Source organism: Rutidosis leptorrhynchoides, unplaced genomic scaffold, assembly GCF_046630445.1.
Source record: "Rutidosis leptorrhynchoides isolate AG116_Rl617_1_P2 unplaced genomic scaffold, CSIRO_AGI_Rlap_v1 contig104, whole genome shotgun sequence".
Classification (NCBI taxonomy): domain Eukaryota; kingdom Viridiplantae; phylum Streptophyta; class Magnoliopsida; order Asterales; family Asteraceae; genus Rutidosis; species Rutidosis leptorrhynchoides.
In genome coordinates, this window is record NW_027266360.1 from 59,299 (window position 1) to 76,276 (window position 16,978).

General features: G+C 33.6%; 2 protein-coding genes across 3 annotated transcripts; both read right to left on the minus strand.

Moving 5' to 3' along the window:
• Positions 1-2,098: 2,098 nt before the first annotated feature.
• On the minus strand, positions 2,099-5,570 carry LOC139881007 (xyloglucan endotransglucosylase protein 2-like). Of its 2 annotated transcripts, XM_071865550.1 has the most exons (4): positions 5,542-5,570; positions 3,042-3,297; positions 2,729-2,922; positions 2,099-2,498 (listed from the first exon to the last, which is right to left on the minus strand). In XM_071865550.1, the coding sequence occupies exons 2-4, from the start codon at positions 3,276-3,278 to the stop codon at positions 2,099-2,101; spliced, it is 831 nt and encodes a 276-aa protein (XP_071721651.1). In that variant the 5' UTR covers positions 3,279-3,297; positions 5,542-5,570. The 2 variants fall into 2 exon arrangements, with proteins under 2 accessions (XP_071721651.1, XP_071721650.1); XM_071865549.1 differs by lacking the exon at positions 5,542-5,570 and having other exon boundaries at positions 3,042-3,329.
• Positions 5,117-7,490, minus strand: LOC139881008 (OVARIAN TUMOR DOMAIN-containing deubiquitinating enzyme 12-like). The gene is made up of 9 exons (XM_071865551.1): positions 7,326-7,490; positions 7,040-7,113; positions 6,829-6,883; positions 6,657-6,731; positions 5,962-6,035; positions 5,783-5,831; positions 5,456-5,540; positions 5,262-5,318; positions 5,117-5,163 (listed from the first exon to the last, which is right to left on the minus strand). Exons 1-9 carry the CDS (start codon positions 7,488-7,490, stop codon positions 5,117-5,119), a joined length of 681 nt encoding a protein of 226 aa, XP_071721652.1.
• Between the last annotated feature and the right edge of the window lie 9,488 nt (positions 7,491-16,978).

A 16,978-nucleotide genomic window follows, 5' to 3' on the forward strand; every position in this document is an offset into this window, starting at 1 on the left:
TGTGGTGGTTCATGTAGAGGCTTTACGGTGGCTAACAGATACCTTTAATTCACTTAGTTTAGTTCTCCATAGATCTTTACTTGTGTTTACGTATTATATTATACACTGGATTTTGTGTTCTTGAAATGGGTATAATAGTTACATATTTATAGTGAGTTTCATATAGATAATTATTGAGTTACATTTACCAAGTCTATGAGAAGTTTCAACGCCCCCTCTAAGTAGCCTTTTTGACAAATTGTGATGATTGTATGTTTCACTATAGTAGTTGATTTGTGTGGTTTTGAACAGAAGAGTTTGTCGTTGAAGTTATGTGACAAGCTAGGTAGAGAATGGGTAAAGAAATTAAATGGGTTGGTAAAATAAAAACAAACCGACACTTTGATTTACATGTTTCACTAGCTGGAGTTGAATTTCTATTGTATTAGTGTATCTTAAAGTTGAATTTGTAAGGTGTGTTCAATACGTGTACAGAGGTTAGTTAATTAGGTTGATAAATGGATAGATAAATGATTATTTGATGATGGATGGATTAATTAATAAAAATTTTATATGGTTTTATTGATCAATTAATAATGGTCCTAACTTATTATAGAACTAATGTTAAACCTCATAATTGTATAAATTAATATTTAATCATTTATGATTTATTTGTATATTTTTTTAAATTTTATTATCTAATTATTAGTTATTAAATTAGTTTCGTTATGCGAAAAAAAAAATAACTACGGCCAATGGTGATATTTAAGTAAAATATGTGTCTAAATCGGAATACGGATGTTACAATATTTTTTTTTCAACTTCCTATTTAAATCATTTTTTTCTATCAAAATATCATTATGTTATTTTTTTTATTCTCATTCGTCCTAATTAAAATAATTATAATTAAAATAATTATATTTATAAGTTCATCGCATGGTATTTTATAGTTAAATTCAGTAATTGAAAGCTTTTAAATTTTTGGTAATATGATGTGTCGTTTGTTTAATATGAGTTTTTTTGTTCGAACAACGCCGTTAACGTGGTATTTTTCGACGAAATATTCAAAAATTTAAAAATGTGACGAGCTCAGATAGGTACTTTTATTTCACCTTTTTTAATTTTTAAATTATTTCTATATTAATTTTATTAACCAAAGATATTATTTAAAAACTTTTAACACATATAAAAGTTAAATATAAAATATAATTAAATATGACACAATCCAACGGACGGTCATCGACAAGACAAGTAAAATCAAAGAATAAAATCAAAGGTTACATTGTTTTGATGAATGAATCAAAGATTACTATAGTTGACAAAAAAACAGAATCTTAATATCATCATTCATATCATGTCTTATGATTCCCTACTACTGTTTTCCTTTCAACTCACTAAGAAAATAAAGCCAATATATTATTTATTGGTGTTAACAAAAAATGAGAGGAGAAAGTGTAAAATCAGTTTTAATCATAGTTTTTAGATAATTGGGTCAACGATACGATAATCAGCAGCTGCTTCTTCTGGTTGTCACACCAACTGTGTCACTCAATGTCTTATAGATCAACTTACAAACGTTCAATGTCTTTTCAATTGTCAGTATCGTTTGTGCCACGATCCAATCCCAACCACGTCTGCTATAATTTGTACTCAGCAAAATTGTTGTAACATCAATGTCAGTCAATATTCAGGTAAATCGATCTCAGCTAAATCGTCAAATTAATTCAACTGTTACGAATTCTAACTTCAATTGGTTTAATTTCTGGTGATTTTTGTTAGATGCTGAAAAAGTGAACAGGTGTGTAGACTCCTGCTTGAAGAAATCTCCCTAAAAGATGATTGAAGGAAGACGTTGGTCACTTAAAACAAAATTATGTTGTTAAATAAATTTCCAAATTAGCCCGAAAGGCTGCTTCAGATTTGTTAATGTGCATAGTATGAAACGAAAAATCCTTTAATAATCTACTAAAAAAATGAACGGTATATGGTGTATTGCAAGTTGAATATATCATTCAACTACGAACTTAAACCGAAACGAAACAGAATGTGAAAAAAAAAAAAAAAAATGTAATGTGTGTAGTGTGTAACACGTTATTGTGAATTAGATCGAAGAGAAGCTTCAAATGTCGCGATCGCGCTTACACTCAGCAGGCATGGTAGGGTAACGAGAACGGTCATTGCAATAGTTGTAGATAGTCCATTTTTTTCGAACCCATTTAAGTCTCTTATATTGATCGGCGTCGAGATCCTGGTACTCTTTCTGATCCCACCAACGCTTTCCTTGTGTTTCGCAATATTTGTCGTTTACCGAGGCCTCGCAGCCGTTGATATGGAAGCTCTTGTAGGCTGCTACGAAGGGTGCTTTCGACCAGTCTGTCTTTTCCAGGCCGCCTCTTGTTGCCCAGTCGTCTGCGTTCCATAGGCTCGAGTATATCTTCATTGGCTGCTCAAATGGAAACTTCACCTTCAAGTCTTTGCAATTCTTAAATACCCTTATTGGTACATTGTCCACAAAGAAGCTGCATTATGAAAACATTCAAACTATTACTCACTCCGTCTCCAAATAGATCTCGTGTTTACATTTTAGGTTCATAATAAAGTTGACGTATCAAGTCATTATTATGTCTAAATACATCAATTTTTCAATGAACCTAAAAAGCAAAAACGACATACATTCCAAGACATGGGTAATATTGTTTTGTTATAATGTAAATCAGTACTCCATGGAAACAGATAGTTAGGTACTTACACAATCTGATACATGTTCCAAAGGACAGAGTATTTATGATAAGCTTTAGTAGGATCAAACCACAAGAAGATCCTTTGCTCTCTGTCTCCTTTTCCTCCAGTGAACACATTAGTCTGCAAAATGTAAGGCTGCCCTGATCTATTTCCCAAGAACTCGAAGTCTATCTCATCGTGTTCATTGTTTTGAGAAGATAACTGCAAACGATAATTATGTAGTTAAACAACTATCCATACATGATCTAAATATATAGACAATGCTAATATATAAAAATGAAATTTGTATTTTGGGACGAAGGGAGGGAAAAAAGACTTACATAGAAAGCAGTGACCGTTCCGGCTGAATCGTTAGGCACCATTTTAATGTCCATACTGAAGTGACCAAACAAGTAATTTCCTTTGGACTGAAATCCAGTCCCTGTGTATTTATCTAGAAGGAGCTGAATCTCTTTGCCATCGTTATAGTATTTGATATGATCATAAGCCCATGTTGGCTGATAGTTCCTACTGAAGGGGACATCTACTGCCTGCTTTGGGGCAGTGCTCATTACCATAGAAGCCAGAACCAGGAAGCTAACACTGACTGTCCAAAGCAAACAAGCCATTTTAATTTTATTTTTATTTTTTATTTTGCTTGCTTTGTTGATCGAGATTATATATTATACTGATCTAATGTTCATCTCTATATATAGGGAACACATAGAGGAAAATGTTGAAGAGAAAGTTGGCATAACATGATTAAAATATTGTGAATTATCATAACAACAGCTAATAATGATTGGATTATAAAGTTTACAAAAACATTTACTATATTTGGCTTAAAGACATAAGGCCACAATTCATAAGGAGCTGTAGGTTATGTTAATAGACAAAAACAAAAGCACCGTTTTTTCCATTATTTTTTAATTTTATTCGTCAATATAATTTTCACTGATTTCTAGGATGAATGAGATCATTGATTCATACAGATACAGTTGGAAGTGAAAGATAATTTCATTGGCTGGTTTTAATTTGTTTTTGGTTCAACATCACACATGATTGGTAATCTCACTTCTCAGTTGCACCGAAAAGTTATACTAGTTGGCAATACGCAGACAGCAAAATTCTTGATGCATTTAGAGCATTCTCTGTCTTGTTTTTGACACTCTTGACAACATGAAAATGTATGGTTTTTTTATCATTTTTAATATAAAAAATACGTTTTTTGAGAGTGTATGGACGGACAGAAAACGAGCTCACCCTGACTTAAATATCTATCGAGTGTTTAACATAGAATTGGAAACAGAAATAGGATGGCATGTGAGGTGGTTTGAGATGAGCATAGAAGCACATGGGATGGGCAGCATCAGATGGTAGATAGTTCCAATGTTGCATTTATGTAGACACCACTTTTCATGCCATATTATCTGCTTAATTTCCTTCCTTTTTTTAATAGTGGAAAACAAAACTCAATAATAACAGCCAAAGTAGCTTCAGTCAATCAATGAAGTTTCAAAGGAAGCTCAGCCAATGCAACTAACCACCCATGATGTACAAAATAACACAAATTCCATGCAGTTCTTTACTTACTTACATCAGGTTCCTCACCTACTGAGTCCATGCTGATATATCACTGACTAAAAATCAGATATCACTGGGATATAATATATTATTATTAGTATATGATCCTTCCATCTGTGCGTGCCTCGTTTATTTTCTTGATCAAGGTGTAAGCAAACATAAAATTGGATCATGTGACTAAACAGATATACAAAATGCATATTGCAGCTGATTCTATGCAATAATCAGATTCATAATTATTCAGATAATAATATATAATACAATCTCTACATCTCATGTAAGCATGCATTGTACAGTTGTTGAATAAATACACTGTGTTAACCAGTATATGATTCTACTGTAATTTTGTATTTTAACAATATTACTTAATTGTCAAGCCAGTTAAGTAATTGCTCAGTAAAAGTTTCTAAACAACATTAGTAACGGCAATGACAGAGCTCCGCCATTTTTATCAACTTTTAGTTTCTCTATATTATCCGGCGAAGTGAGCCGAGTGACATTATGTATCGGTTCTATTCAATCTTAAATAGTAGTTACACTGAAATCATCACACAAAAAAAAAAATATACAGAATATAAGGGGTAAGCTTGATACACATCTTTGTAATACTGTACTGTACTTCTATAAAAGTAAAAGCACAACAAAAAGATTATCTATATTTATCTGGCGGCTCTGTAGGCTGTAGCTACGACCACGAAAGAATTGTTATGAATCAATATTTATGACAATCAAAATTTGATTTTATAAGAATACCATCTATGAGGAATATGCACATTAATCGTGAAAAAAAGCATCTTCGTCATGCTGACACGAACACAATTCCTTGCTATCTCTAAAAAAGCCAATGCTTCTTCTTCGGTTTTTGGTAAGCTGGAGCAGCTACAAGAGGGACAAACACAGTTAGAACCCACAACAACGACACCACACATGTTTGATATTCACAAGTAGAAGATATTAGTGATGAGAAGAAGTCAAACCTTGAATTTGGTATAGAGAATTGTAATGGACCTCCGACCAGAAACTTAACCATAGTTCTGTATTTAGATTAAAATGGTTGTGCGTCATTGTAAATGTTAGATAACTTTAAATATATATATATATATATATATCTGATACTTGAGAACAAACTGATAACTTGAAAGAGGAATGGTGCTGTTTCTCTTAGTATTACCTCTTTTTGGAGCCTGGTCTTGTGGCATAATTTCAATGAAACAAGTGTCTCTGAATGACGTCAATAGGCATATCTTTGCTGCAAACTGTACATAAACAAACACCCCAAAAATACACAAGAGCCTTTATTTGAGAGACCAGAAACACAATGGTCTCCCATGCTTGGAAGAAAAATAACTTTTAACACAAATGATAAGTTATTACAACAATTCTTCATAATATGAGATCAGAATCGAATAGGTTTATGATATACATCTATCAACAATTTCCAGAAAGAGTGACATATGATTACCAGCTAATATGTAGACATAAACTAAACATACGTTACCTTATCAGCTGCCGCTTGTAAAGTAAGATGGTCCCCCCATTCCCCAGATCTGCACCACCAATGAAGATATTACTTTCACCATTTTCTTAGGAAGGAATTGCTAAAGGGCAGTGCAGTGCAATGCAGCAATAGATAAGAGCCTAATTTCACAAGATCTGAGATTCTTTATAGATACCTACTTTGCCATTTTCTTGTAGTGGCGTTTGTACTTCATTGGAACATACCCTTCATACAACGTACGGTGATCTTTAAGCTGGAATAGAAGGATTAAGGAAAATGAGTAGAAGTCACTTGGCACTAACCTCTATTTACTGAGCTGTCCAAATTTTATACTTTTCATGATGTCATTTTAATCAAATTTTTACAAGTTCCAGATTTAGCCAATCTCTATCGTCTTATAGTCAATTATTCTCTAACATGATTTCATTGTTAGATAAAGTAACAAAAGTCAGGTAACAAAACGAGCTTAGCAAATAACAACGGCAGTAGATAATAGACAGCTGCACAATAAAACTATAATTAAGTTAATTTAGTAGGGAATTCAATGACTCAGAACCACAAAGAACATTCCAATTCGAGGTACAGGAGGTACAGTTGTACACATTGGATAAATTTTACAAAATTCTGATCCACAAGTTGCAGCCATGACTATAATGTAATGAAAGGGAGGTACTCAAGATTTGGCATAAAATTTCCCGTATCTTGAAAATTTGTCGACATTTGTGATTTGCGAAGGAATAAATCTCTTCTTCTAATGCTGGAAATCCTCATTCTTCATCTAACACACTACTGAGTTTGGTGCAGTGAAATAAAAAAGGCTTTCTTGAAGGGACCTATGAATAAAAACTGGCAGGAAGTAGCAAGGATAATCTACCTGTTTTACAACATCTTTTCGGATTTGTTTGTGATACTCAGGTGACCTGTACATCTGGTCTGATATTGCACGAAACTGCAACATAAAGTAATGGAGAGTCAACAGAAAATGAATAGGCCGGTATCTGAGAGAGAAAAATGATAGAATACGTCCAGTTGACCATTACAAATACCTGACAATTACCATCTCCAGAAACCTTCATTTCACATAAACCGTAAACTCTAAGCCTGCCAGGTAACAAGCGACACAATTTAATACATGTGCTAAACATGAAAGCTAAGAGAGAAAAGATAGGATGTCCACGCTTCATTTTCGTAAAGAAATGATAATGCACTTCATTTCCTAACTGTTGAAGTTGCTTTCGAGTAAAATAACGGATGTACCTTTCTAGAAGCCGTTGGTGATCCAAACTAGCATCACTTAAATTGGGAATGAAGGTATTTATCCTTGGAACATGCTGCAATACAAAGAAAAATATATTAGATTGTAAAATTCCGAAAGCAGCTTCAACTATGCAATTCTACAGGGGAAAAAAATGTATCAAACTAGAATCCGTCTTGCAAGAACGAGAGTCATCAACTCACAGTAAAGTGTATTCATCAGCACAGAATGCTTTCAACATTAAGATATACTTAGTACTAAAAATTTGGATGGAATGGGATGGCTTACACGAACAGGAGCAAGGTTGGGGAGATGTTTAGCTAAGGATCCATCTAGCTTTGCATATTCTTCTGATAAAACAGCAGCAATCATTTGGTCATCCTCAGTATCCTGTTGACTATTCCAGGAAGCTGAGCTTGAACTTTCACCCATATAAGTAGTTCCATTGTTCATAACGTAACCAACTTCTGGTCAACTGGAAAAGGTAGCTGCTAAGTTTTTAAAAGGGGAAAAAACAATCATTCGACAAAACACAAAACAAAGATAAGAAGTATTGAATTTCAATTCAAGTGTGTGTGGAATTCGATTCAAGTGCATCCTCGAACACAACAGATTCAAGAATAGTAAAAACTCATCCCATTGTGTATAATATGATCCAGATTACGAAGAAGAGTACCAAACAAACAAACAAAAGCAAGAAATGAATTTAGGTAGTTAATTTTTGACATAGATAGATAGCTACACGAAGAATCAGTCCAACTAAGGAGAAAATCTTGTACCTGTATTGAAATGGGAAAAGAAAAGAGGATTTGATGGAAAAACGAAGATGCACGCGTGATTGGGTTGGTAGGAGTTGAGAAAATGAATGGAAACCAATAAAGAAAAATAAAAGTCCAAACTTTAGTAGTAAAAGAAATTAAAATCTATGGAAGAAAGGAAGGAAGGGTGAGATTGAGTGTCCGTTGGCGGGTTCGTTGGAAAAAGACAGCCGCCGTTGTTCCCTTCCTCCCGCGTTATGCTATAACGCGCTTTATTTTATTCACTTCCATCATTTATAATAGACTAAAATTCTTGTGGTTTCTTTTTCTCGTCTCAAAAATCTCTGAATTTTGAAATGAAATTTAAAAATTTCAATATTTATCAACATTTATTATATGAGATAAAATAGATTTTCTATCATTAACATCGTTAATTTTGTCCTACGTAGAGCTTAGGTGACAAACCAAATCATTTAAAATCTAACACGTGTCCATCTCACGTATCATAAATTGTCTACATAAATCAAATCTCAAATGATCTCTCAAATTTTAATTTTAGTTCAATAAATCTTTACCCCTAAAATTTATAATATAAGATGAAATTGATATTTCTAACAAAATTACTTATGTTAAATTTTGATTAAAAAATCTAAATATTATTTAAAATTAGTGATATAGATTTACACATGTAAGTTTTTGCTTCAAAAAATTCAAAATAATAGATATCAAATTTTATAAAATATTAATTAAAAAAATAATATTTTTATCCACAAAATTAATAAAAAAAAATTATAAGATCAAAATTATCATTTATATTAAAATTATTTCACATCATTCTCAAAATAATAACAATAGTAAAACTATTTCACAATTCAGAAAATTAATATATGAATTGTTTTTGTTATTAACGTGATATATAAAAGGGGAAGAAATAGATAAAAATAAAGTGGAATTTTAAAATAAAGTGGAATTTCGTAGTCAAGTAGATAGAAGTTGAAAAATATACCTCCTTAATTTTGTTTTTATCGTAGAAATCAAATAGAATTTAAATTTGGCTTAACTTATCACTCTTTCCGTCTCAAATTAGATTTTAATTTAAGAGATTTTACACAAATTAAAAAAACATGTTTTTAAGTTTATTTTCCAAACATAATTATGATCGTGAAGACTAAAAAACTCTTAAAATTACAACTAATAATTAAATGTATGAGGAGAGTTTATGGAAGACATGAGGATGAAGATAGTGAAATTGGTGAGAGTGAAATTGGTGAGGGTATAACTGGTAAACATGATTAATATTCCTTAAAATTATCAAAATTTATATCTAATTTAAAACAAAAAATTATGTTTATATTAATATTTAATTTGAGATAGAATGAATATTTTCGAAAATAAATTTGAAATGAAATAGTAGGAGTGAGTTTCATAGGTTTTTTTCTTTTCCTTTTTAATCCGTTACTTTATATAATTCCGTAAATCGACAATGCAACCAACAAAAAAGGAAGTGATTTGCTGTTCCAACAATCCCTCTATATATTATTAGTAGTAATAGCGACCTGAAAGTTGAAACTTATAGCTAAACTGCTCTTTGACTTCGGAGTTGATGACGTGACCTAGGAATACAAATAAGTAGTCATTTTCATCAGCAAATCTTAATTATCCCTAATTAAACAAACCTCCACAAGAAAGAGTCCACCTATCCAAGAAAACAAAGTTAGCACGTTTTAACGTAGTAGTCAAACTTCACGAAAATGAATTGGCCCATTAGCTACCTAGTTTTATCATTGGGCCTATTTACAATGTAAAGAGCCCATTATATTGTCAGCTTCATTCCATGGCACAGGATTCCAGAAAGGCAGAAACAAAGAGTTTGGATGACAATAATTGCAAGTAATGGGAACTCATAATTATACATCACCCTTTTTTTATTACCTCTTATTATAAACTACTCCCCAAAATCCGTTCTCCCATAAAATAGAATTCAAATTTTTCGATAAAAAAAATAACTAATCAGATCACGTCTTAATTAACAATCATACATCAGTTACTAAGACGAAGACTGAAATTAATTAATATGAAAAAAAAAACACCAAAAAAATATTATTATGAAAATCATTTTGAAATTCAATCTCTGCCGATAAAGAACCGTAAAATATATATATACACATATATATATGTACATTAATTTACAGTTAATTCGACTGAAATTGAGTGAAAACTTGTAACAAATGTACATGCATGATATATATATACACACACTAATAAAAACAATATTAAAAAAATAAAAAAAAGGCACATTTGCTTCCTAAGCTACTCAAAGCATTCCTATCCTAGGCCGTCACCCGGCCCTTAACCTGTCCCAGCATTCCTATCCTAGGCCGTCATCAAATATGTTAAATATATATATTCTCAAATTTAAATTTCTTTTTAAAATATTATAGCCATAACACAACGAAGAGAAATTCTTGTGGAGGAAGAGTCTGACCTTTAAACCACCAAACTCTAGAATGTTGTTGGTGTTACAGCTTTCATCAAAAAGGGGAACCAATTATCAACCTTAAAATTATTCATTAAAATTACAATTAATCATATTGAATAATAATTAGCAATGATAATTAAACATAGATTAGCAAGAAGACGCTGTAGCAATTTTTTAGTAGCGAAAGTATATATCAAAACTACACGAAAACGTACTATGTACATAATGTAAGTGAAATGTAAATCAAGATTATTATTCTTACAAGGAGTTTAAATCACATGTAATAAAAAACTGAGATGAAATTGTAGGAATCTTAATTCTGCGTAAAATAACAAGAATCGACAGTATACGTAGCGGAAGCGTACCAGATGATGATGCCATGATCGTTGTCGATTATTCCTTGATTGATTTTCGAATATCAGATGAAATTTTCTAGAACTTGATTAAAACGGATTTTTAGAAATTTTGTTTCTTTGATAGAATGAAAAACAAATTACTGTTACATTTAATCTGTTCCGGGAACCACACCAGGTTTCCGTAAATCTAATTCAATCCATCAATGAATTAGAATTACTCTTTAGGTCCTACATTTCCTATTAACATCTTGATTGGTACATAAAAGTTTATACTATCCATTTTAATCATTTTCACATTCGTAGACGTAACTTTACGATAATTTATAATATATGATCGTTTTACATATTAAGCCCAATGTTTGATTATAATCCAACAATCTCCCACTTGGGCAATATGATAAAATCTTATGAACATATATTATAAAACCAAAAGGAGCTCCAAAATTGTATTGTCGTTAAACTTATTGTACCCCGAACAATCCCGTCCATCAATTATGTTAATGAAAGGATCAAAGTGGTATTCGTTACATTTAGTCGTAACTTAACCCGCAATGATCACATTTATCAACACAACCAAATGACATGGATCTAGATGCAAAATTGTAGTGTGGAATATTACACGCAATGTGATGCAACGTGCTTATTCCAGCTGGTTCACCTTAATCCGAAGTGAGGTCAAAAACTGAAAGACAGAATGAATTCCAAAAGAACTTTATTTCTACAAAAATATAACTTATATACTTAAAGTATTCACATATACATTATTCAATTGAACATTATACAAACTCCCAGTACAACCGAAAATCCTCCGAAGATATAACAACCATACTTATGGTGTGTTCGAAGAATACCTTAGGTGTCAAACCTTTAGTGAGTGGATCCGCAATCATGGAGTTTGTACCAATATGCTCAATAAGAACTGTCCATTCTGTACTCTTTCTTTTACTGCCAGGAACTTGATGTCAATATGTTTCGACTTCGTCGAGCTCTTGTTATTGTTGGCAAACATGACCGCCGAGTGATTATCACAGTATAGTTTCATTGGTCTCCCAATGATATTCACTACACGCAGTCCAGTGATAAAATTTTGTAACCTTATGCCATGTTCTGTTGTCTCAAAGCAGTATATAAACTCAACTGCCATGGTAGAAGTCGCAATAAGAGACTATTTTACACTTCTCCATGTAACAGCGCCACCTGCTAGAAGATAGACATAACCAGAAGTAGATTCTCATACTATCTGTACATCCAACATGATCTGCATCTGCATAACCAATGACCTCTAAGATGTCTGATCTTCTATAAGTGAGCATGTATTCTTTTGTTCTCTTTAGGTACCTTAAAACCCTTTTGACTGCTTTCCAATGCTCCAAACCAGGTTTACTTAATTATCTGCCAAGCATACCTGAATTGTAAGCAATATCCGCACACGTACAAACTTGAGCATACATGATGCTTCCTACTGCCGAAGAATATGGAATGTTTTCCATTTCCTTTCTTTCAAGTTCATTTTTAAGGTATTGATTGAGACTAAATTTATCTCCCTTAAATATTGGGGTATTTCTTGGTTTACAATTCGGCATGCCATATCTTTTCAACACTTTCACGATATAACTCTTTTGCGATAATCCAAGTATACCGGAAGCACGGTTCTGATGTATTTGAATTCCTAATACAAAAGAAGTATTACCAAGATCTTTCATTTCAAACTTTTGTGTCAAAAATCTCTTAGTCTCATGCAACAATTCCATGTCATTGCTGGCTAGCAGTATGTCATCCACATATAAAACTAAGAAAATGAATATGCTTCCACGGAACTTGTGATGTATGCATTCATCAACTATGTTGGATTCAAAGCCTAATGAAACAACAATTTGATGAAATTTAAAATACCACTGTCTTGATGCCTGTTTGAGTCCATAGATGGATTTCTTGAGTTTGCAAACCATTTTCTTTGGATCACCTGATACAAAGTTTTCTGGCTGCACCATATAAATCGTTTCCTCAATGTCTCCATTAAGAAAAGCGGTCTTTACATCCATCTGGTGTAATTCAAGATCAAATTGCGCGACCAATGCCATTATGACTCTAAAAGAATCTTTCGAGGATACCGGAGAGAAAGTTTCTTTATAGTCAATTCCTTTCTTTTGAGTAAATTCTTTCGCGACAAGATGTGCCTTATGTCCTTCCACATTACCCTTCGAATCCCTTTTGGTTTTAAAAATCCATTTACAACCAATTGGTTTCGCACCTTCAGGCAATGGGACAAGATCCCAAACGTCATTATCCTTCATGGATTTCATCTCTTCATTTATGGCATCTATCCACTGTTGAGCATTAGAACTTTTCATAGCTCGACGGAAATTAATTGGATCATCCTCCAACATTTCCACGTCAACTTCATGTTCTTGCTCTTGAAGAAATACATAATAATCATCTGATATCACATTTTTTCTTTCCCTGGTGAATTTTCTTAATGAAACAAGTTCTTGAGATGCTGAAGGTTGATCAATCGGTAAATTGCCTTCCGGTAAATCATTTTGAGTATTTATCGGTAAATCCTTATACGGTAAATTATCTTGAATGATTTCCTTGTCCGGTAGATTTTTTTGATTAGGGAGAGGTTGCAAATCAATCTTGAATGCATTTTCCTCTTCAAAAGTAATTTCTCTAGCCTTATCTCCCCCCATAACCTCAACATCTTCAAAGAACTTTACAGTTCTTGACTTAAATATAGACCTATTCGCAGGATCATAAAACTTAAAACCCCTTGATCTTTTCGAATAGCCAATGAAATAGCAACTAATAGTCCTAGAGTCCAGCATTTTTTCATTTGGCCGGTAAGGACGAGCTTCACCTGGACATCCCCAAACATGAAAGTGGTTCAAACTGGGTTGCCTACCCGTCCACAATTCATATGGAGTCCTATTGTTAGCTGCTTTCGTCGGCACCCTATTAAGAATGTAGGTTGCTTTCTTAAGTGCATCTCCCCAGAGTGATTCTGGTAAGGTAGAATTGGAAATCATACTCCTTACCATGTCTTTAAGTGTTCGGTTTCGCCTTTCCGCAACACCGTTCATTGCTGGCGAACCAGGCATGGTGTATTAGGGGACGATCCCGCTTTTTTCTAGGAATTTAGCAAATGGACCAGGATGTTGTTCACCTGAACCGTCGTATTTACCATAGTATTCACCACCACGGTCAGAACGAACAACTTTAATCTTTGAGTTGAGTTGAAGCTCAACTTCTGTCTTAAAACTTTTGAACACGTCCAATGATTGCGCCTTTTCATGTATGAGATATATGTAGCCATATCTAGAGTAATCGTCTATGAGCGTTATAAAGTACCGTTGACCATTCCAAGAAGCCTTAGGGAATGGTCCACTTATATCCGTATGTACAAGTTCTAAGACGCTAGATGCCCGATTAGCTTCATATTTCATTTTGTTTGTCATTGTCCCTTTAATACAATTTATACAGTCTGTAAAGTCTGTAAAATCTAAAAGGCCTAAAATTCGGTTTGACACAAGCCTTTCCATTCTCCTTTGGGAGATGTCCTAATCGTTTGTGCCATAATTGAGCCGAATTTTTATCAGTTAATTTTCTTTTAATGCCACGAGTTGTTGAACTTAATGATTCCTCACGATTACAAGCAATTGTATCAAGCATATATAGCCTCTCATTTTTCATTAGATGACTTGAACCAAGTAATATAGAATTGCAAAACAAATCAATTTTTCTATTTCCAAAAGTGCCGGTGTAACCGGACTTGTCCAAAATAGAAATAGATATCAAATTCCGTCTAAAAAACGGTACAACAAAGGTTTTACATAAATCCAAATACATCCCAGTACTTAATACAATACTAAATTTCCGAATTGCCTTAACGGGAACCGGCTTGCCATCGCCAACATAAACAAAGCTTTCAGCCTCATTTGACTGCCTGTAACTCTAGCAACCCTGCATGGACACACTTATGTGAGTAGTGGCACCCGAATCTATCCACCAAGTGTGTGCAGGAACCGAAGTGAAATTAACCTCAGAACAAACATAAGTATTCATACCTTTCTTTGCACGCCAAGCATGATAGTTGGCACAATCCTTCTTCATATGTCCAACGGCCTTGCAAAAGAAACAATTTTTGTGGGGCTTGCCGGGTCCCACTTGCTGTTTCTTCGATGCAGCCGCATCAGCAGGTTCATTTCCTTTATTCTTTCTTTTCTTATTCTGAATGTCCTTTGAACTTGATGCATAATGTACCGAATGAGCACTTTCTGTCCTTTCTAACTTGAGTCTTTCCTCTTCTTGCACATAATGAGAGATAAGTTCATTAAGAGATCAAGTCTTCTTTTGACAGTTATAACTTATCTTGAAGTGTCCGAATTGTGCAGGAAGAGAATTGAACACTAAATGCACCAGTAGTTCCTCAAAGAGGTCTACTTTTAGTGCCCGAAGTCTAGTAGCTAGATGAGACATTTCCATAGTGTGCTCCCTTACATTTTTCTTGCCTTGGTACTTTTTGGAAGTAAGCTTTGCCAGAATCGTACCAATTTCAGCCTTTTCGTTCTTGCCAAACCTAGCTTCCACCTCGACAAGAGTCTCTGTGGCAGTATGTATATCCGGAGACATCGATCCCCTAAATACCTCTGGAATGGCCTTCCTTATGATCATCATGCACATGCGATTGGATCGCTCCCACTTTTCCAACAAGTCAATTTCCTCGATGGTACTTGCCTCAGTAATGTCTACGGGAGGATCCGTCCTAAGTGCAAGATCCAGATCTATGACTCCAAGCACAATCAGAAGATTTTCCTTCCATGACTTGAAGTTCGTGCCATTCAACATAAGAATCGAGTTTATGCTTGCTGTAATGTTAGCTTGGTTTGGAGCTAAATAAAAGAACAAATAAAACAAAACAAAAGTTTAACATGCTCACTTAAAAATATAAAATCCGAATGACAATGAAATTGCTAATAATAAGCTTGAATCTGTCTCAAAATATCCGACATTCCATTGATTATTCATCTTTGGACAAATAACAACTTGTAATTGATATTTTGATGTGGTGATGAATCATTGAAAATCAAATAATATGACAAGCATTTAATTCTCCTTTGGGCTAATAAAATGCTCACACATTTAACTTTACGATATTTAGATGTTTCAACACCAATATTTCATTAAAATAAGACTGAACATAGAACTTCCTTTGGGCCGATCATGTTCAATCCTAAGTTAGCATGCAATTTCATCCTTTGAATGTACAAATAAAATCATTTTGGCGACAATAATGCACGATCAATACAACATGACTGCATATAAAGACCCAGAAATGTAGAAATAAAGTTACAGGGACCAAGCAGCGAACAAAACAATGTCAGGGACACTCTGACGAAATTAACAATTGTTAGGGACACTCAGACAATGAAATAAACGTCAGGGACTTTCATACTAAAGAATTAAACAACAGGGATACTCAGACAGACATTCAATTCGTCAGGGGTCAAAACGAGAATTCAGCATATTCAATGACCAAACAGTACATATGTAGAAGTATAAGGATCACCACTGTCAACATACTTATTTCGCAGGGAGCAAAATGAAAATTCATCATCTTCTTCCTTCAGACGGGTCAAACCCGACCCGTTCAACACAAATCCAACCCAGTTCATCACCAAAACGGGTTCGGCACAAATTCCGTCGATCCCGACCCAAAAACGGAGGGGTTTTGATCCATATCTGCCGAAAAACACAATTACAGCATCCAATTCGAGTTTAATACAACAAATTTGAAAGCCCCAATTCTGAAACTAAGAACCCTAATTCGTTCATCATTGAACATCAATCAACATACAATCTCACTCCATAATCAATAAAGACTCGATCCGGAACATAACCCATGAATTTGATTTCGTTTTTAAGCCATGAATATGCGGAATTGAAAATCAAATTTCTAAAAAAAATTTCTGAAACAGTCAGTAATATATTTCAAACCAAACGCAATCGATTTCATACAAAATAGGGAAGAAAACGATTTATAATCGATTACAACAGAGACGAATCTAGCGATCGGTTTCACAGAGAAAAAAAATTGAACACGAATTGATCATTTTCAATCGAAAAATCATGACGAAAACAGCAATTTGAATGACGGAATGATCGATTTTATGGTTTCATCAGTAATCAAATAATGAATGACGACTAATTAATCAATTCAACAGTTGAAACCGAATGTTAATTAATTATGATCCATAATCTATGACGACCGAATAACTGATTTCAACATAGACAGTAACAGAGTCAAAAAACATGACGAATGAACCATACAGTCAAAATCGAATGACGATA